The sequence below is a fragment of the Lingula anatina genome, chromosome 8, assembly GCF_051362555.1.
Source record: "Lingula anatina isolate TDL-2025a chromosome 8, LinAna3.0, whole genome shotgun sequence".
Lineage (NCBI taxonomy): Eukaryota > Metazoa > Brachiopoda > Lingulata > Lingulida > Lingulidae > Lingula > Lingula anatina.
Window position 1 is genome coordinate 2,493,493 of NC_141774.1, and position 22,305 is coordinate 2,515,797.

Genomic DNA, 22,305 nt, shown 5'->3' on the forward strand with positions numbered 1-22,305 from the left:
TTATTGGGCTTGCCTTGTGTAAAAAGTAAAAGTTTGAATTTGAAATGCTATCTTATGCCCCTATTTCACACAGACCACGAATCCCACGAATGGCCATGAATTGACAAATTTCACGATTCGTGGTTGAATCGTAATCAGTTCGTGAAGTTCTTAACAGATTCGTATATATTCGTAGTCAGTTCTTGCACTTCTTGACCAACAGGAATGGGTGGCAAAAACTTTGATGCCCCTATTTCACACAGACCACGAATCCCACGATCGCCAGGAATTGAAAATTTGGTTGAATCGTAATCAGTTCGTGAAGTTCTTAACAGATTCGTATATAATCGTAGTAAGTTCTTGCAATTCTTGATCAATCGGGAATTCGTGGCAAAAATTTTGAGCTGTTCATAGTTTTGGCCACGAACTCCCGATTCGAAAAAATCGTAGTGAATTTCTGGACAATATTCATGCGATTCCAGGCGAATCCCACGAATATTCGTAACACTATTGCACCTGTATCGTAACTGAATCGTAGAGCGTGTCGAATTAGACCAGAAAATTGGCAAAATCTCACGATTCCAGCCGAATCCCACGAATATTCGTAACACTATCGTACCTGTATCGTAAGTGAATCGTGAGCGTGTCGAATAAGACCAGAAAATTGGCAAAATCTCACGAATCCTCACGAATCCTAGAATTTGTCAATTCCTGGCGATTCGTGGGATTCGTGGTCTGTGTGAAATAGGGGCCTTATATAAGATCCATTATTTCAACTTCTTTTTTATATATTTTAATAATTGGAGGATTTAAACGTAGTGATTAATTGAAAATTACAAAAATGAACATGTTGGGGTACTCGTATAAATGTCAGGTTGCCATTTACGTTTTGGTTATCAATTAGTTCTACACCATCCACCGCTGAATTACTGTCCTGGTTGACCCATGACCTGCAGGTAAGGCTGGCCTCGGCCTCTGTTCTCTGTAGGCTCTGGATAAGGGTGGATTTGACCATTAATTCACGTTCTTTTAGTTATACCATGATGTTAAAAACACAAATGACTTTCGTCGTATCAAAAAATGAGAGACTGTAGTCACGATAGTCACGGTGGTTTGTACTGAAACACGTGGCAATCAGTTTGGTTTAGAGCCATCTTAAAACGCGTTTAATATATATTTTTCTATTGAAACTAATCGAAACAAAAGATGGGCAATCGTTCAAACGCACAGTACTTGAAACATAGATTGCTTATATATACCACCGCCTTCACTTTGAATGTAACTGCTATACAACCCCCAGACTTGCTCTCAAACACAACAGTGGAAATAGAACAACAACAACTCTTTTTTTAAAACTAATTTGTATCTATTTTACTCAGCAAATTCATATATTGAAATGTCCTTTATTATTTGGATTTATTCAAAACATTGCCAACAAACATATAATAGCAGTAGTTTTGTTCTCATAAATAAAAAATTAACATGGACCTCAGCGATATTTTTTGCAGTGACAAGTTGATAAAAACACCGAGTCAGTACATGTCAAGTACATAAAACATGGTTTAAGCTGAAAATAGTCACAAAATTGCATATTTTCTCGCATTTAATGTCCATAGCCCTTACAAACTGCGAGTATAGTTTGTATCGGCAAATCAAATCAATTTCTTCTTCATACTCAGTTCACATCAGTCCACTGTGATGATCTATGGCCAGCAGTGTTAATGTTGATTTATCAACATGTACATTTGAACAGTGAGGATATGAACACTGATTTCCACAGTGTGGGTGTGACGTGACACGCAGTATCCTGGTTGGTATATTGTGTTTCCATAACAAGTCCAAGCTGTCCGGTGACTGCATCATGGTATATTGTGTTTCCATAACAATGGTCATCTGACTAGCGACATGTTTTGAAGATCTCCCTATGTGTGACTTTGAACAGACCAACGACTAAGACAGGTACAGGGGGGTATGTCCATTCGGGCTATTGATACTGCCACCTGTATGAGTAGCCGTGTCAGACAGTCCCCCCATGATAGAGAGTCCGGTTCCTATAACTTTGCACTGTAAGCCTGGCCTAAGATTTTGACCCACTTAGGTTATGCTAACCCTAACCTGTATAGTAAAATGGAGGGTGGCCTCTCTGTTACACGGACCCTCAGGTTCCTCACATAAGAGCTTGTTACATGTAGCCCAGTTAGACAATTTTGGTCGGTTCTAGAACAAGCGCCAAAAGCTTAGCTACATATGCAACGTCATAATTTTACAAATATAATGCCAGATGGCTCACAGCTTGACAAAAAACCTGTTTTATATACCTGTAAGTGATATTCATATTGTTCAAGATATGAACCTACTGTAACTGAGACGTAATTGGGCCCCGTTCAATCGGTGGGAATAAACGCTTTCTGTCACCATAAAGAAAGCCTTGTTGGATCTGAGGGAACGTGTTTGAACACGCCCCCCTTACTTGCTACAGTCACCACTTTGTTGAGCGCGGCACCTAAGGGGGGGATGATTTTTTGAATAGTAAACTAATGACGAGATTTTACGATAACATGTACGGCACATGTCGCTCGTTAAACTGCTTTGCACTTTCTTTGAAAGTGGTGAAGGAGGAAGGGGTTTATATTTACAGCTAAGAGAAGAGTGCGTCCCCGCCGTGTCCTCCCTGGACCCCCATTGTAAGTTTAGATGAATATTTACGACTACTATTTGACTCCTTAAGGTCTGTGCTGGGTTGGAGTAAACGAGAACTAAGGCTTTAGACCAACTGCCATTTTTTTTTGCCTGGGTCCTGCTATCATGCAAGCAACTGTTTTTAAATGCACAAAATCGCACAGCTATAGTAAAAAACTCAATGATTCGTCCTCTCTCTCTCTCTCTCTCTCTCTCGCATCCCACTCGTTGAGTTGTTGTTAATATAAAACACCCACACCTCAGACACCAGTAACAAACTAAAGTATAAAAGAAAGAATAATGAAAAGGAAAAAATGACAATTAGAAAATTAACATCTGTAATTAAATGGATCTGTATAGCTTGAGTTAATGGATTTAGGAAATGTTCCTACCTTTTTGTTGATGTCCTGCAGCTGGGCACTGATATGTATTTTTCTTTGATTATGGCGAGATTGAATATAGACATACATGTATCAATACAGAACGAAACAACACATGCAAACTTACTGAAACGATCTGGTGTTAATTGAAGAGAGTTTTATCACAATCAATACAAACTTTTACAGTTTCGTTAAACTAGTTTTGAGTTTACTGTCGGCTGTGTAGTACGTGTTGCACTGTCCACTCTCTGCCCCCTATCCATTGACGATTGATGGCAACGGAGATTAGCTACTTACCTGATCTTACCTACAGTAGGAACGACCGTCTACTGGTAGGTGAAGTTGAAGATGAAGTTCATGCTAAACCCAGACCACGTCAGTGTGACCTGCTCTGTTTTCGGCACCAGTGGATTTCGATTTTGGTTTACCTCCTACATGTAGGATGAGCTTACCTGATACATGCCGCCTGGCTCAAGTTGCGAAGTGTCGATTTCATTTGCAATATGTAAACACACCTTAGCCCACCCACCAAACTGGTGCGATGGCAACTCACAGTAACCCTTACCACACGCCTCCTCCGTACTGTCCCACTGTCCGGACACGAGGCAACGACGTGTCCTCACGGAGCTGCCGTCACTGAAGGTGGCGTTTTGAAAACACTCGTACCTCACCGCCGCCCCCGCCCCGTGGTCATTCGAATTGACCGTGGTGTGAGAAAGGCTGGTGGACACCGCCGGGCATTGATGAACTGGTAAATAGGAAAACAAATTATCTTCACCAAGTACTACATGTGGTGGTAGACATAAGGTTAATTCAATATTGATTGCTTATTGTTATTATCGCGTTATTATTAGCAAAATATCACCATTCCCCTGCACTCTAAATCTACTTACGAACGCAGGCAGATGGTACGCTAGTGTTATCCCACTGCCCGCTGCTCAAGCAAAAAGCTTGTTTCGTGGAAGTTCCATCCTGGAAGGCGTGGTTCCCTATACACGTGTACGTGGCGACATCTAGGTATCTGTGGCCAGACTGCGTCACGGTGGCATTGGAGACTGCCACTGGGTTCCCAGTGCATTGCACAGCTGCCAGAATATGGTAATATTATACAACAAATAAATGCGCATAATTTAAAAAAGCAATATCTCCTCAAACCTGTATATATATATATAAATATTGGGCAACATTTTATAATTTAATTATGGTGGGTGGAGTTATTCAAGTCTTTATTAATTATTACGTTTATGAATTGTGAGAATTTATCTTATATGTTATGCTATGAAGGCGATCGTATAATGCAATGGTGGTTCGTCGTATTTAATAAACGTCGATTATAAAAACCTGTGATATATTTTCTGAGTGCTTCAATTCCTTACCTTCACAAGCAGGGGGCGTGGCTGTCCATTTATTGACTTGACATGTGATGGATTTGTGTTCCTCCAGTGTTCCCGCTGGCCACTGAAAGCCTGGAAGGCAACTGTACGTGATCCGGGCATTGTGGTCCCTGTTCACACTGGAGGCCGAGGTATTGCCAACAGAGGGCACTGCAGGGCAACGTACTTCTGTTACAGCACAAAAGAAAGAGTGAGATTTGGTATTTCATTGTATTATATTTTTATTTTTACTCTTACTATTGTTAACTACATGTTAACAATTGACAGACACTATTTTTATGAATATCTAAAACATGCTGTAATAAAGAATTCAATAAGAATTTCTGACCATTTCTACAGAAATCTTTTGTTTGGGAAACTTCGTGTTTGTGCGTCACCCAGTCCATCATCTTACCCCACGTCCTCCATACAGAATAGCGGTGGTCTCCGCCACAGAGGGCGCTGGCATCGCCAGAACACCTTGTGTCACACTGTGCGTCCGGTGCACGACCGTATCTATCCACGTCGTTGGAACAGGAAAAGTTGTCTGTGAACAAAATACAATTAAATTCAACCGTCATTGTCGATAAACCTACCTATCAATGTACCTATTTTGTGCATTTAAAACTACCGTACAAGCACATAGGAATTTTCATTCTGTTCAATTTATGGTTCTATTTAAGTCTACATATCTCTGCAGGTTTAGAAGCAGTGAAGAACTCTACTGGGGTGTTTGTCATTAAACAACCCATTGGCCAGCTAGGCCACAGCGAGATGGAGAACATGTTTTGTTTTTTTATTTGGTTTTGGTGTGGTTTTATTGTGCCTTACCCTCACTGAGTCCAGCATATAGATAACCATTGTCCCTACACAAGTCCACGCAGGCAGAAGGTGTGGAGCAGTTTGTTGACATATTCCGCTCCATGACGGGTGTTAGGTTTGGATTCCTGGTCTCTATTATACAGCCTACGTAACTGGCGTCATCTGTCCAGGAAAATAATTGATAGGTAGAAACATAGGAGTCCTACATGGCAGTTTATGAGAGAAAGTTAAAAGGACTGTAATCAACTGATCATCAGGGTTTCTGAAGATGTCTATTATTTCCCCTAGGGACACCCCGACCAGTTCACCCAGCTGGTGGTCACACGGGGGAAGTACCATATTCTGCCACACCTTCTGCCAGCCCATTAACTGACAGTGTGAGCTTCATGTCTCCCACTTTGACCCCATCTACTGTATGGTCTTCTAGCTGGGCGTGCTGGTCAGCCTGTCCATATTTTACCTGGTTCATTCAGGGTACATGGCACAGAAAGACTAAATATCGGGTTCGTGTTGAGTTAAAAAGGAAACTATGTACACTATATTGAACCTTCAGGTATGCAAAGATTTCAGTAAGGTTGAAAACGTCCCGGTTTGAATCTATTAGGAAAGTATTTTCCAGAATGATTCTGAATATCTGGTCGAGTGAGATTAGTGTATACGGTATTACCGGTCCTCCGGTACAATTATCAAATATTCAATCAGTCAGTACTTACGGTCAAAAGCCCCGTACTTGCACCCGTACAACTCCATGCGCAGACTGCAGTTGTTGTGACAGGTGGAGGTGTTGGGAGACAGGCGGACGTGACGGGCCAGGAGCGGGAACTTGAATGTACTCAGGACCACTTCGTTGAAATGAGTGTTGCCCTCTAACTGTACAACATAAATATACATAAATATTAACAGCGTCTGTTTTGTTGCTAAAAAGCTACCTGTTTTATAGTGACTGCACACGATAATTATATCCAAAAATCACATTATATGGTTCTAAAGTAACGGATTTTTTTCCTTTGCTTCATTTTGCGTGATGGAATATGCTTTAAGTTCCCACGGCCCCTGCCGACATATACCATGTATACCCTCTTCCACTGACCCTGCCGACATATATACCATGTATACCCTCTTCCACTGACCCTGCCGACATATACCATGTATACCCTCTTCCACTGACCCTGCCGACATATACCATGTATACCCTCTTCCACTGACCCTGCCGACATATACCATGTATACCCTCTTCCACTGACCCTGCCGATATATATCATGTATACCTTCTTCTACTGACCCTGCCGACATATATACCATGTATACCCTCTTCCACTGACCCTGCCGATATATACCATGTATACCTTCTTCCACTGACCCTGCCGACATATATACCATGTATACCCTCTTCCACTGACCCTGCCGACATATACCATGTATACCCTCTTCCACTGACCCTGCCGACATATACCATGTATACCTTCTTTCACTGACCCTGCCGATATATACCATGTATACCTTCTTTCACTGACCCAAGGGACCCTCTAAGAATAATTTTACCTGACTCCCGTTGTCGTAATGTGTCCAGTTCATGCCGTCTTCGCTATAGTCGATGGTGTAGCCTCCAACCCACTGTATATTGTCGACATCCTTGGCACCTGTTATTATACATTAACCATCACATTTTAAAAAGTCCTTGATTTGTTTATTTAATTACTATAACGGCATTTTATTTTGATCTTGATTCTATCAATATCTTTTCATTTTTAATGATGTATTTTATCTGACCCTCATGTTACATGTATGTCTATTTATCCAAATTTTTGACAACAATAATAACAACAACATAGTTACCAGAGAAGTGGCTTTCTTAATATATGGCAAATTATCGGGGCGCTAATGCGTTATCTTAACGTTTTCCCTCACACGACGCCCACTGATATTGCAGCTTTATCATTGTGATGGCCTCAACAAATTCCAACCAGAAACTTTACATCGAGGCAATAAAAGTTGCATTATACCTTGAGTCGCGACGCCGGTAAATATGAAGAGTTCGCTGAAGGACACTTGGATCCAGGGGTTGGAATCTCCCGTCTCAAAGCCGACACCAAACAGGCCGTAGAGGCTGGAATAGACAGTCAAGTCTGGGCTCACTAATGATCAATATGGCACCGGGTATCCAAATGTTGCGGTGTAGAAATCGAACGGTATGACAGGAATGGTAGTCCGCTAGAAACCGCAGTCAGTTTCACACTACTTTATGCAGGAGACATTTGCCCCATTTGTACATGGACTGACCCCAGGCTATCCCTAATCTGTACTAATCAGATGTAAACCCAGACTACCATTCCTGTCACACAGGCTCCGCTGATTTGACAAAAGGTCCAGAATAGATGTTTAACTAAACCAATCACTTTATGCAGCAAACCAACAGAATTTTGCAATTTGAGTTCTCTTATTTACGCAATAAACCATTAAGATAATAACAAACAAGTCATGTTATCAAACAAAACCATTATAAGATACGTAAAATATAACAGAACCATAATAAACCATAACAAACCATGTAAATAATAATAAAACAATAGCAAAACAATGTTTATAGTAACAGAACCACAATAAACCATGTAAATAATTACGGAATCATAATAAACCATGTTAATATTAACAAAACCATAACATTCCATGTTAATTATATCAGAACCGTAATAAACCATGTTAAAAATAACAATTGAACCATGTAAATCATAACGGAATCATGATAAACCATATAAATAGTGAACTAAAGGCACTGTAACTTACAACACATTGTTTGCTGTATAGTTGCCGTCACTGGAGTTCGAAGATGTCGTAATTGTTAAAGTGTTCTCATAAGAGTGCAGCAGTGGTTTATGGCACGGACCTACAACGTTATTGTAAATGATATGACATGATTACATCACTTATCAAGGGTCTTCCTAACAACGTTTTGACCCAAAGCAATTCTATAATTGATTTATAAAATAATTTAGTACCTGAATGTCAATATCCTTCAAGTAACAGCTAAAGTTGCAACATAGCCGTAATCTAACATTGTTGTCGTCTGATTTATTTGTATTTTATCTCTGGTCGGGCTAAGATTCAGCGTCCATCGGCCAATCTTATGATTTATCAAACCTCAAGTTTGCCAATGTAAGGTCATAATGTAAATTATCTAAAACGAAATATTATTCGATTAAAAACCACGTATATTAGATCATACTACACGCTAATTACCGTTATTATTGCAGTGCACTTTCCTCGATGTTTGGCCCGCCTGTTCCTGCACCCAGTATGTGCCCGGTAACAGCACCCCTTGGTCTGCCAGGTGCCTGCAGGACACAGCGCGGCTGTAGTAGTACCCTGCACAGTGACCAGATATATAAGTAAGCAAACTGTATGAACCGGAATTCAGCCACACTTAGTAACATTTTTTCAAGTTACATTGAGTCAAAGTAAAATTTGGAGTGTTGTGAGTGTCATTTGTATCATTATTTAATTAGAGTCGTTTTAGTCGCTAAGCTTGACTGTGTGGACAACGAAGGACACAGGAACAAAAAAAAAAAACAAAAACAAAAACAAAAAAAAAAACGTGTTAGACTTACTAACCGACATAGTACACATTGGCCTTATCGGCTCCACCACAATGCTGGACCGGGTTGCAAGGACAGCCGAGGTGACAGTCACTGGGGGACTGCCTCCCAGTGGGTTGACTGACCACACAGTAACAGTCTGCCTCGGACACTGCAGCCATGGGGACGTCCTGACCACGGCAGTACTCTATACACTGGAGACTGTTCATGAGCCGAGAATGCGAGATCTTGGCAACGTGCGTCGTAGGATTGTTGTAACAGCCGTCAAATCCTAGAATAACAGACATAAGGCGTGGTTACAATGATGACATTCGAAGCCATTTCTTTTGTACATACGACAGCATTAATACATGCAGGTGATATGTGCTGGCTATATCTCCCCTTTTGGAACCATTCATCAGTCACAATATTGGTATCTCGCAACTCCGTTTGTGTAATACCCAGATATCAAATATACAACACAATATGTATTTTTATTTCAAAGATAATTGAAGCCTTGGCATTAATTTACCTACATATACAGACGTCTGAAGAGTTAAACAAATACGTGGCCACCATACTGCGTACATAGGACTGTTTGACACTCGATCACAAACAAAACCCAGAGAAGTGAATTTCTATCTACAAAGGACTAAACGTTGGAAAGTTGACAAAGACAGACGGGAAAAGGGAGGAGGGAGAGAAATCACTGGCACTTGTGTCTCGAAATAGTTGCACAAAATTTGCTGTTTTGCATACGAAAATTAAATTTTATGAATTTTGGATAGAATAATTGATTACAGTAAAAATCAAACGTGCCTCGAAAATCAAGACAACAATAATGGTGTGCCTAAAATCCTCGCGAGAGAATATACAAGGTAACACATACCGTAGTTGGTCTCACACAGAGCTCCGTTAGGACCACCGCTAATCTCTGCATTGATCCAGCTGAAGTTTGCGGTCTTCTTAAACAGCACCCGTGTCTTCAGCCCACTGGTGTCCGGGTTGCCGGCATCCCAGGCGGAGTAGGACAGAAAAGAGCCGTCTTCTCCGGTATATACCATGCTATAGGATGGGTCGAACATCCCTGATATCACGTCAACCGTTGATGTATTAGACTGAAAATGATACATTTCAGGGCCGTAGCCTGAGCAAAATGCCAGGGGGGGCAGTAAGCGGAAACAAGGGGGCGAAGCCCCCGAGGGGGGAGGGTGTGGGAGGGGGTGTCTCCCTCCCATGGTGTGGAAAAATTTTTTAAACTGTATGTATAATACTGCATTCTGGTGCATTTTAACTGGTATTTATTGCTCAATCAGAAGTCAGAAATTGTGGGTTCATTTTGCCATAAGTACAGTTATTTTTTCAACACAACATGCCAACTGGACTTTTCGGCATGAACTGAGTTGGCTAAAACAGTACACCTTTGTAAACAGATTGTTGAATGATTGTCTAGTGGCCATGACTGTATTTTCTCACAGAATTGATACCAACTTTGCAATTATTTTTTTTTTTACCTTTGCGATTATTTATTATTATTATTATTTTTTTTTTTTGCACCTCAAATCCCAGGGGGGGGCAGCTGCCCCCCCTGCCCCCCCGGAGGCTACGGCCCTGCATTTTACATCATACACCTGTGTTTGTTTGCGTACATGTAAATATATATAAGGACTGATAAAATAAAAATATCGCAAAAAATGTAACAGTAACGTTTAAGAACGTCACCACTTCTGTGTATTTATGTACGATAGATCTAGTATAACATACATGTGCTGCAGTGTGTGTGTGCGTGCATGTGCTTGCATGCACACGACTGTTCCTCCTTAGTAAAAGTGAATTTAACAACAGTTGTGACTGGTGACGGAAACACTAAGTGTCATATTAACACTCTAAAAACCTCCACGTTGGTGACAGCTGGTGGTCATAATTGTTGAAAACTTAATATAAAACTGGAATGGCCAATAATCGTGGACACAGGGCAGTGGCGTACCTTCATGATTTTCACGACATGCTCTTGCTCCTCCTGAGAGCTGACCACTGCCAGGTAACCCCCTAGGGCAGTGCAGCCCTTTCTGTAGTCGTAATGGTCAGCACGGTCAAATAGCAACTGATAACAACTGCCCTGGCGTCCAAATGACCAGCCGCTCGGACAGACGGTGTCGTCTGAGGTGGGTAAATCTGTGAAATATAACAATTGTGTTGAAATATTTATTGAATAAATAATATCGTTTATTCAACCGAAATAAAAACCATCATTCGGTTTGTTTATCATTTGATGCGTTCTAGACTGACCCCCTGGCTTAGTGTCATTCCACGTGGTACACATGTAGTCTGAGTCCACTGGATTTAGCGGCCAAGTGTCGACTCTAGTGCACGCACTACTAAAGCCTGGATTACATTTGAAATGCGATGCCCGGACGGTACACGTATACTGCCCGCGATACCCTTTTCGTACGGCGTCTGAGCGGAGGTAGACGGTGGCCGTGCGAAATAGCACGGAATCTTACGGATTAAAGGCTATGTAATGTAGACATACTCGACGTAGCCCGTAGCTCTTACAATTTTAAAAAAGAAAATCGTAAGGACAATTTCATCACGCGGCGCGAGTGCAAATGTAATCTAGGCTTTAATCTTAAAGAGAGCATTCACATCATGAAGAGCCGAGGTCTAGCAAGGCCGAAATCTAAATATGGCGGACTTACATAAAAGGAAAAACCGCGTAATCCTTTAATGGTCTCTCCGCCTCTCACACGCCTCCCCGCGCGTCGTCCCTGCAGGCCCCCGGCACACTGATTAAATCTCGGCTCAATTCAACCGGTCGAGGGACGACGCGTGGGGAGCCGTGTGAGAGGCACAGAGACCATTAAAGGATTATGTGGTCTTCCTTTCATGTAGGTCTCGGCCTTGCTAGACCTCGGCTCTTCTCGATGTGAATGCTCTCAAAGATGTTTGATACGCAGACCATTTTATACAAGGGTTGTTGAAACTTTACGTCGGGGGTGTATATACATGTATATATTGTTTTTGTTCTTTTGATATTAATATTTTATATCAAAATCTGGCGAAGGTGAGACAGCTGTTTTATAGTTAAAAAGTGGACTGTTAGAAAAAGCACGGAGAAGCTATTTCATGTATATGCATGTACTGTGTTTGTATTCCACACTGATCAGTGTGCGCTCAATGATTTCAGATAGATTCCATTTTCAAGATAAATCAACACAACCGCTGATAGGAACTTCTACATGGGGTAAGTACTGATAAGTCTACCATCATAGACAGCCGACAAGAAGTCGATAGGATGAGCTCGTGCCACCGAGATAGGCTGTGTTCTGAATACCGTACTACCATACTATCGTACTGGCAGGATCGATCTATCTTCTCTCTAAGGTGCTGTCAATGGTAATTTGTCTGGCACGCCCCCTCTCATAACAACATGAATAACATCATGGACCAAAAAATGTTTCCCAAATTTACCCAGGTACTAAAAATCACAAGCGCATTTGTAAACAAGAATCCACGCTGTGATAGATCGATCCTGTTAATACGATAACTTCTACTCTGAACACAGCATACATACATGTACATACACTGTGACTGTTAGACACCTGTTGACGGAGAGCAGCGGAGGACCAGTATATCTATATATATATATATAATAGGATCAATTATATATATATATATATATATATATATATATATATATATATATATATAGTAACCGTAGTTACGTGCGGGCATTATACCTTCATCAGTTGCATGCCAACAACCCTGCTTTGCCGATAACCCTAACAGACCCCCCCAGAACAACGACATGGCCTAAGACTCATATATTATTTACAACTTGATTGTTCTGCAAACAATCACTATTCTGCACAGTCAAGGCATAAAAGCCTCGTGTTGTTGCCAAATTTACTTAGAACAATCTTCATGATTCCACACTATTACTGAGTACTGTCAATAATTGGCATTCCTTTTGGCTATTGTATAATCCCCATTTCCACAATGATTGCAGGACAATGATATACGTTGATCAAATAAACGACAATATCCGCATTTGTCTAAATGCTTATGAGAGTATTATTGTGTGTATTCCTAATCGAACAATCTTTGATTTATCAAACAAATATTACCAAATTAGTTTTCAGAAATGTTCTGTAAATCATATGTTTCTTTATTATTTTTATTGAACCATTTTCTTTCTTTTGATCTCTGTCCGAACATTTCACCTCCAGGCGTAACTACGAAGAAACATGAAAGACGATGTTATTTCTCAAGACGCATATACCAGGGCCGTAGCCTCCGGGGGGGCAGGGGGGGCAGCTGCCCCCCCTGGGATTTGAGGTGCAAAAAAAAAAAAAATAATAATAATAATAAATAATCGCAAAGGTAAAAAAAAAAATAATTGCAAAGTTGGTATCAATTCTGTGAGAAAATACAGTCATGGCCACTAGACAATCATTCAACAATCTGTTTACAAAGGTGTACTGTTTTAGCCAACTCAGTTCATGCCGAAAAGTCCAGTTGGCATGTTGTGTTGAAAAAATAACTGTACTTATGGCAAAATGAACCCACAATTTCTGACTTCTGATTGAGCAATAAATACCAGTTAAAATGCACCAGAATGCAGTATTATACATACAGTTTAAAAAATTTTTCCACACCATGGGAGGGAGACACCCCCTCCCACACCCTCCCCCCTCGGGGGCTTCGCCCCCTTGTTTCCGCTTACTGCCCCCCCTGGCATTTTGCTCAGGCTACGGCCCTGTATACTGTATACATAAACGCCTGCCAGCCGAGTAAAAGGTCGAATTAAAAGAGAAGTTGATCACTATTTTACTAAAGCAGTAAATAAATTTACGATATGTTCATTAACGGCTGCTTAATGACATCCACAATAAGTGACGAATATTGGGCACCATTTCAATTAGCGATTAGAGAACTTCTGCTATAGACCAATGTTAGTTCAAAGGTATCATTTCAATTAGCGATTAGAGAACTTCTGTTACAGACCAATGTTAGTTCAAAGGTATCATTTCAAGGAAGTGGATCTTACAGCATTATATTTATAGAACGTGCTAACCGTGATGTCTGCTGAAACTAGATTAAATGGAAACTTGTTATAAACGATATAGACATAACTGCCATCTATTTTCAAAGCGCTATCTGTAGTCAAGTCATTTTTTCCTATGTCAAAGGAACACGAATTCTGGTCAACAATAACATAATATTATTATTGTGTTGTTATTGATGGGATAAACGATTACAAACACTTCACACATAAACTGTCTATCAACACAACTTCTAAACTTCTAATATCCCCTCGTTACTCAGGGGTCGTGGCTTGTTTTGATGTCAGCAGCGACGGTTTTTTCAAACAACAACAGGGGTTTGATCGCCATCACCAGGATAACAGGTTATCGTTTTTTCTACCTAGGCTGTGCGGCAAGCCTTCACTCATTATCACGGCTATCTTCGTCAGGAATGGCAAATAGCGATAAAGGAGAGTGGCCTCGATTTTGTTTTGGTTTGAACCGTTATCGAAATACGGAGTACACTAAAACGGCAGTGCTGCTGTCAATTGTAAATTCGGGCATATGCATGGGCATTACCTCACCAATGCAACCCTTCAATAAGTGAGAAATGCAACATCAACTTACTTGGATCACTGGTGGTGGATTCATGGGTAGTCGTTGGTGCCTGCGTAGTCGCTGCTTGAGTCGTTGGTGCCTGGGTAGTAGCTGCTTGAGTCGTTGGTGCCTGCGTAGTCGGTGCTTGTGTCGTTGGTGCCTGCGTAGTCGGTGCTTGAGTCGTTGGTGCCTGCGTAGTCGGTGCTTGTGTCGTTGGTGCTTGGGTAGTCGGTGCTTGTGTCGTTGGTGCCTGCGTAGTCGGTGCTTGTGTCGTTGGTGCCTGCGTAGTCGGTGCTTGAGTCGTTGGTGCCTGCGTAGTTGGCACGACTAAAACTGCAGAAATGATAACAATTGTGTTGAAGCAAATACCAATTCTGCAGCTTGGTTGAGTTGATCCATAAGTACATATATGCATGAATAAAATGGATGAAATGAGTAACGTGCAGTGTATTTCCGTAAACACCTGAATTAATTAAAAACACGGAGGTCAATCAAGTAATATGTCAGACGTTAAAAGTGTCTTAAAATGAGAGCAATTTACCAACCGATTTCACAGCTGCTCCCGCTAAATCCAGAGACGCAAGTACAGGAATACGAAAACAGTCCGTCTGTGCAGGTCCCGCCATTTTGGCATGGTCCACTGGCACACTGGTCTTCCGGGTCTGACATGATTATATAGTGTTACTATAGTGATCAGTTTATCATGTCAACGACGCATGCACAGATGAAATGTGACTTTAAGGGTAAATTTAAGTTGACGTTATTTTGACCATATCGAAATAGAATGTCTAAATGAAAATGTATGTTTTTAATATATGTATTCTACGTAGTAAAACATAGGCACAATCATTTGAGAGAGAGAGAGAGAGAGAGAAAACTCACCCGTGTAGTCTCCACTGGAGCATTGTTCCATGGCTGTTGTCAAGTCGGGCATGTTTAGCTTCGTATCAAACAAATAAAGGCACCTCAAATATCCCTCAAATCGGTGATTGGAAGGAATCTCACTGCAACCCCCAGAATATTGCCTTCCTGAGAACAATAAAGGTATCAGTTATGGGCTTGAGGACAGTAAGCTTCAGGAACTATGCAAAACATCCAAAAGCATGATTATCTTTCTACATATAAAATGCATATAAATGTCAGTTTTAGTGCAGATTTTAGTCCATTGTTATATTTCAAGTCTGAGACATAACTAAGGCGATCAACCAGAAGTATTATATTATATCTGTATGTTTGAAACATTGGGTATTCACATTATTAAATGGATACCACACCAGTTTAACTGTCGCCCAGACAAACACCGGCAAAGCTGATGTACGGGAACCTGCACAGTTTGCCAGGCTGTTCTGACGTCAGGTCAACCACTGCTGAACTGCCTTCATTTGCATGTAGTGTACAAACCTGCACTGAGGCATGTTCACTGCCAGACATACTTAGACAGCAAATGATATATACGTCACGAGGAATGAGGGTTTTTGATATTTGGATACTTTCATGCACTTTTACTTAATAGTTGGTGTCAACAAAACTTTTTAAATTCGCCATTACCAAGAACAATGTCTCCGGACATTTCGAACGGTCCCACAATGGAGGTAAATGTCGCCGTGTTGTAAGAGGAAGTACTGGCGCCGTAATGCAACTTCATGGTCTGGGACGGCGCGTCGTAGGTCACAACTAACCAGGAATCCGAGGTAAAGATTGCAGTATTTCCTGAAATGAATGTACATTTACCAACGCTTGTCCATGCTGCTTCTAATACACAGAACACTATATATTGCGGTAAATCGTGTACTTTTTGTAGCGCATGTAATTTTACGGCTTCATATTGCAAGTTTTCATACATTTGTAAGGATGAAAAACGTATCAGTAAATCAAAGTTGAAAAGTGCAGTGATAAATTAGAAATATTTTAATATTGCAAAATAAATTTAGAAATACTATGCCAGTTGTCATTTATCAAAGTCTACCTGTATGTGGGTCTACCAGATCGACATGATGTAAAATGGAATGAGAAACATCCTGTGCATTTGTAACTTGGATAATATTTTATCGCATTTATGATGAGCCGTGAGCAGAGTTCATGCATAACGTAGTTTATTTTTGGTGGTTTATGCTTATGAAAACCAGTCAAAAGCAAAACTGCAAATGAACAATTGGGGACAATCAGAGTGAAGTGACGACATATTGCCTGGTATTTGTGTACCTTTTAACTAAGTGAGGTAGTTAAAAGTCACCATTTGAACCGACAAAACGGCGACGTATAGTTTGGCCGTTATTTTATTAGATAACAATCGATGTTGTTTTATATATCACCTGTCATTGGTTTTCAAAGTGTTTCTTTACCCACCTGATGTCGTCAGTTGCACCGGGCAGGATACCGATGACGTCACAGGAGTGATGGCGTATTTCTTTGTGTCGATAGAGAGAGCAAACCCACCGGCATATTGGAATATGACAAAGTCGTCATTATCAGAATTGCCATAACTCGAATGGCGTGGCTTTAACCCCACTGAATTATAAGAAAATCGAACACATCTGGATTAAAATGTATATGCAACATTAATCGTAAAGCACAATGTTGTAACTCCTTGTTAAAACGGAATAGACGAAAATAAAAGTGCAAAATACGTTTAGCATGGTCAATTCCATTTTTGAAATATAATGTTTTCTATATATATTCCTTAATTGTGTTACGATCTCTACACAATGGCAATATTTGTCCAATTCAAAAGGCTACAACAGTTGCAACGGTATTAATATTAAGGAGATATATTGCCCCATGTAGTCCTATACTAACTTATAATAGTAAATGATCCAGTCATCACATATCTTCCGCCGTTTGGTATGGTGAGGTGAGCGTTGCTGTAGTACCAGGTGAGATAGTTGTTCAATATGCCAGACGTGCGGACATTACTGAGCACCGCGTTCTGGCCATGGCCGCTTCTGTCCTCCTCGACTGTGTCTCTGTTGAAGGGCCAAAACCCAAGGAGGCTCCCAGCTGTGCCTGTAATAGGTAAACATTGACGATCATGCCAAACAGCATTATGTCACACGGCAGGCATACAGAATATACAACATACCCTCTCCCGTGTGTCACAGCTTCATGAAGTCTGCACAGTGTGGATGGAGCATGGAACCCTGACGCCAATATGGCAGCAATGCTGTGTTAAGCATACCCCGTGCCTCACATTATGGATTCTTTGCAAACTATTTCTTGGCAGCAGGGAAGAGTTATGGGGCAAACATTACCCATCCCCAGTCCCAATATTGTGCTTCAACGGTCATCTAAGGCGGAGCTGTCAATAGAACTCATCTGCTGGGATATATCAGTGTGACTCAACTACTCAACGAAGAGGGCATAATACCACACACAGACGTAAAAAATGATTTCAAAGAAACCCAATAAATGCTGTCCTGGCAAGTTAAAGGGGGAACGTTTAGAACATAATAATTTAATTCAGCAACGTTCACCTAAAAATAGGGAAAAGTCAACCAAAACCAAAAATATACAATATTCCTTTGACACAAAAATATTTCTAACGAGACAAAATATTCGGCGATAAATGTACTTGTGTAAGATAAATTGCTTACCACAGACTGTGGGTGAAAATTGTTTTATTATTGACCAAAGTGATGTACATGTATGTTCACCCCCTTTATTGATCGGTGAGTTGAAGCCTGGCCTGCACATGGCCGCCTTGTCGTAGAGTATATGCAGGTCAGTAAAAAGCGCCATCTGCAGGGCTAATCTCAGGGAGTCTAAGTTAAGTCCTTGGCGTTTTAAAGAAACTACAATTAAGATAATTAATTGTATTTATGTAGGAAATGGTTTGTTTTTAGTGGTGGTAATAGCTTTGTTGGTAATCCATCTACGCTTTGTTTATAGGAAGTAGTCTGGGTTTAGGTCTTGTGTCTGCACATTTTGATCTTAAGTAGTTGACCAAGGCAAGGTGATAACAGATGTCCAGGGTCAAATTGTCTTAGCTGCTGTGTATCTAGGCACACAGTTAATTTTATATGAGTTTTAGGAAACTACTTCTTGCGAGCTGCATTAGCGAGAAGTCATTCAGCCTTTTAGCTGCGATGATATGTACACGCAATTTCAGCAGCTTCACAGTATTATAATTTCTTGCGTTTCTTTATTTTAATTTTACATTGGTTACCAGCCATCTACTTTTGTGATTTCAAGATTTGGGGATGGCCAGTTTCTTGATACTTGGTGACTGTATTTTCTTCGGATATTATTCTGTTTTTCCAAGCCACCAGTTTTGTTATCAAGTTTCGGCGACGGCTGTTTCCTTTTATTTGGGAGACTTCAACTTCAAGTTCTTGGATCATACACAGGCCAGTAATTTTATATTATCTTCATTTCCCCCTTATTCACGTGTTCTAATAATCAGATTTATAGTCTGTCATGTGCTGCAGTTGTTAATTAATTTGTTTAGATGTCACTTTATCGTGTTATTCTTCAAAATTTTGTTTTCCTCTTTGTGTGTAGCTATTTTATTCATATTGATATTTTTACCGGGCCAGGAATTCCGCTGTTTTTACATTTTCGGCTGTCGTTGACATGCCGTAATCTGTACGTTTCTGTCTTCATATTGTTTCCGTGTCCGCATTACCAGGTGCCGTGTTTTTATGGGTTTCTGGTCGACTAGGCTACATGCATTTTTGGAGTTGTTATGCTCTTTGTTTTGGGTGTACTTCCCCGTTGTTTACTTGTTCTGGGTGTATTTCCCAGTGGCGGGGATGTGAGCTTCTCTCACATCTTATGGCCTTTTTTATTTTTATTTGTGCCAACTTTTTGCTCCTTAAGCTGTTGTTATTACTTATAATTTTCTTCATTAATTTGGTTACACTTATTACACTTTATTAATTTTATATTATGGCACTTATATAGTTGGGGAGATGTTATATTATCTCCCCAGTTTTGTAACTACGTATTTTATTAGCTTCGTCATTAATAAATGACAATTATCAATCATATGGACTTTTCTTATTTACTTTGGAGCAAAAACAGAGCTTCGTTGTGCTTGTTAACATTTGGCTACATAAAACTACAATTAAGATAATTAATTGTATTTATGTAGGAAATGGTTTGTTTTTAGTGGTGGTAATAGCTTTGTTGGTAATCCATCTACGCTTTGTTTATAGGAAGTAGTCTGGGTTTAGGTCTTGTGTCTGCACATTTTGATCTTAAGTAGTTGACCAAGGCAAGGTGATAACAGATGTCCAGGGTCAAATTGTCTTAGCTGCTGTGTATCTAGGCACACAGTTAATTTTATATGAGTTTTAGGAAACTACTTCTTGCGAGCTGCATTAGCGAGAAGTCATTCAGCCTTTTAGCTGCGATGATATGTACACGCAATTTCAGCAGCTTCACAGTATTATAATTTCTTGCGTTTCTTTATTTTAATTTTACACCCTCCGCCATCCCCTGTCACCTGCCTTGTGTTGTCTTTATATATATATATATATATATATATATATATATTTTTTTTTTTTGCATTTGTTGAAGCCTTTGATTTTCATTTATGCCAGCCTTTGGCTCTTACAGCTGTTGTTATTTCTTATAATTTGGCCTTTTTTATTTTTATTTGTGCCAACTTTTTGCTCCTTAAGCTGTTGTTATTACTTATAATTTTCTTCATTAATTTGGTTACACTTATTACACTTTATTAATTTTATATTATGGCACTTATATAGTTGGGGAGATGTTATATTATCTCCCCAGTTTTGTAACTACGTATTTTATTAGCTTCGTCATTAATAAATGACAATTATCAATCATATGGACTTTTCTTATTTACTTTGGAGCAAAAACAGAGCTTCGTTGTGCTTGTTAACATTTGGCTACATAAATACATTTCTGTAGAGACGGAAGTGGATTTTACTCACAGCGTCAACTGATTACCAGACAGCATTAAGATCAAAACGAATAAACAGCTCTTCTAGAGGTTGAGGAGTGTGATATCGCCGAGAAACTATAGAGGACTGGGCACATTTTTTTAGACTTTTCTTCCAATGTTTGCCAACATTCCCCAAATCTATTCCATCACTGCACAGGTTAGCTTACTCTTCCTGTTTCCACCTTAATAATTTACATAAACATGATGACTGATTAACAATACAACAGTCAGTCACATAGGAGTGTAAGATTAGCCTTATCTACCGCTCTGTACTACTCTGTACTTAGCATAAAACACCAGATCAAATGTCTATTTCCCATCGTTTTGTTGTCCAATGCCCATTTTTAAACGTGGCTTGCATAGCATAACTGACATTTCTAAACGTTTATAAATTAGTTTTTTTTTTGTTTATCTCAGAAAAACCTCAATTAATTAATGGAATTAAGAATTAAGAACATTTGTCCGTCTCACAGTTCCACATATATACCAAATAACAGAATGCCTTCTCTAAGCATCTTGATGTACAGAATATTATAAGTCTAGATCTTAACACATGGGTAGGAAGTGTGAAGAAATAATTCAATTTCTTACTGCCTTGTTTTGTGAGTAAAAACGTACTATTAATTGGCGTCTGACCTGATTCCCTGTTTGACTTGTTACTGTAGAAACAAAGATAGCTGGCTTGCACGACGTTTAACTTGAGAGAATCCCCGCCACGTTATTATCCAAACATTAAAATGATTAAAATGATTATCTCGCCCTTTGTTGTGAATAGACATACCTTTGAAGATCACCAAACACATCAGGATCTGCCAGACGAAGTCTAGTCTTAGACCCATGGCGAATCCTGCTCTCAGCTCGTCTACTAGTCAATGTCAGCCAACGCGATCACAAGGGTCCAGTTCTACGCGCCCCTGACCTCCGCTACTCCCAGTACTTACACCCGAGACTCTGATTAATTAGACGATAACAAAACCCTTTATGACAACACGGACATTTGAAATCGATAAGTGCAATAGAGCATATGTTTGTAGTCGATATTTACTGGTAGCATTCATAAATATCCCTACCTAAGACGCACTCTAATTAGGGACCACAACTCTTTTGTTCACTTTCTTTCTCGGTAATTTCAAATGATCATACTACATGATTCAAACAACTCTGAAGGGAAATAAATAAGTATGGTCACCTGCTTCTGTTGTTTAATAATTGAACCTCTGGTCTTATTGGACATATTTCTTCGTTACGCCCTGCAGCAGGATCAATTCCAGCTCAAATGAACGTCGTTATTGACAGCCTAAATTTAGCAATAACCCGCTGTTCAAAGTTTATCCAAACATCGAAGTTCACCTCTTAGTTTGCCTACATTTTTTCGCCATTGTTTTCAGAATCAGGGAGAGCACAATATCAAAATAATAAAAGTGAATTAAACTAAGTTTAAAGCAGCCTTACTATTGCTTTATTTCCTAAAACCGCCAAATGTGGGAGGAAAGGAGAACAACATCGGGTAAAACCATTATCACGATCACCGCAAGTCCACCGAGCAATACCCGTACAGGAACTGTGCACTGCCATCTTCCATAATGCTACCTCCTACGAGCTTACGATTTTCCAAAGGTGTCAAAAGTTTTAGCTTGACAAAATCATAGAGGCTTCGGAGGCCGTGAATCCACCGTCTGCCTCCGCTCAGACGCTGCACGAAATGAATTTTACAGACAGTATACGAGCACCCAATGGCAAATATAGTCAATATCATCTAGGCTTATGTAGCCCGCTTATCCTGCGACACACCACTAACTTAATATATAGTAACTGAATATCTTCCTTCACTACCGGCAGTTGCTTCATTTTAGTGACATACCACGGACTTATTCTGGATCAGAATGGGGTTCTGCGGTGTAAAAGACAGACAGACAGACAGATAGAAAGATAATAGATAATTTATATATTCTGATATTCAGAATTGTG

The 22,305-nt window shown here is 40.1% G+C and overlaps 1 protein-coding gene across 1 annotated transcript; it reads right to left on the bottom strand.

Annotated features, from left to right (window-relative positions):
• Nucleotides 1-1,330: 1,330 nt before the first annotated feature.
• Nucleotides 1,331-21,441, bottom strand: LOC106153882 (uncharacterized). Its single transcript, XM_087019420.1, has 20 exons — nucleotides 21,119-21,441; nucleotides 17,226-17,432; nucleotides 16,776-16,937; nucleotides 15,978-16,139; nucleotides 15,312-15,458; nucleotides 14,975-15,091; nucleotides 14,460-14,762; nucleotides 10,793-10,980; nucleotides 9,695-9,923; nucleotides 8,843-9,097; nucleotides 8,471-8,596; nucleotides 8,018-8,117; nucleotides 7,237-7,340; nucleotides 6,776-6,873; nucleotides 5,947-6,103; nucleotides 5,243-5,395; nucleotides 4,827-4,958; nucleotides 4,415-4,600; nucleotides 3,932-4,123; nucleotides 1,331-3,786 (listed from the first exon to the last, which is right to left on the bottom strand). Exons 1-20 carry the CDS (start codon nucleotides 21,174-21,176, stop codon nucleotides 3,470-3,472), a joined length of 3,393 nt encoding a protein of 1,130 aa, XP_086875546.1. The 5' UTR covers nucleotides 21,177-21,441; the 3' UTR covers nucleotides 1,331-3,469.
• Between the last annotated feature and the right edge of the window lie 864 nt (nucleotides 21,442-22,305).

What these genes read in the sequence shown, in the direction of transcription:
- LOC106153882 (XM_087019420.1), bottom strand. Translation starts at nt 21,176, where the DNA reads ATGGGTCTAAGACTAGACTTCGTCTGGCAGATCCTGATGTGTTTGGTG. An exon ending in GTCCGGAGACATTGTTCTTG is followed by an intron (nt 15,459 to 15,977) that starts GTAATGGCGAAT and finishes TATTGTTCTCAG; the next exon opens with GAAGGCAATATTCTGGGGGT. An exon ending in GGCCAATGTGTACTATGTCG is followed by an intron (nt 8,597 to 8,842) that starts GTTAGTAAGTCT and finishes GTCACTGTGCAG; the next exon opens with GGTACTACTACAGCCGCGCT.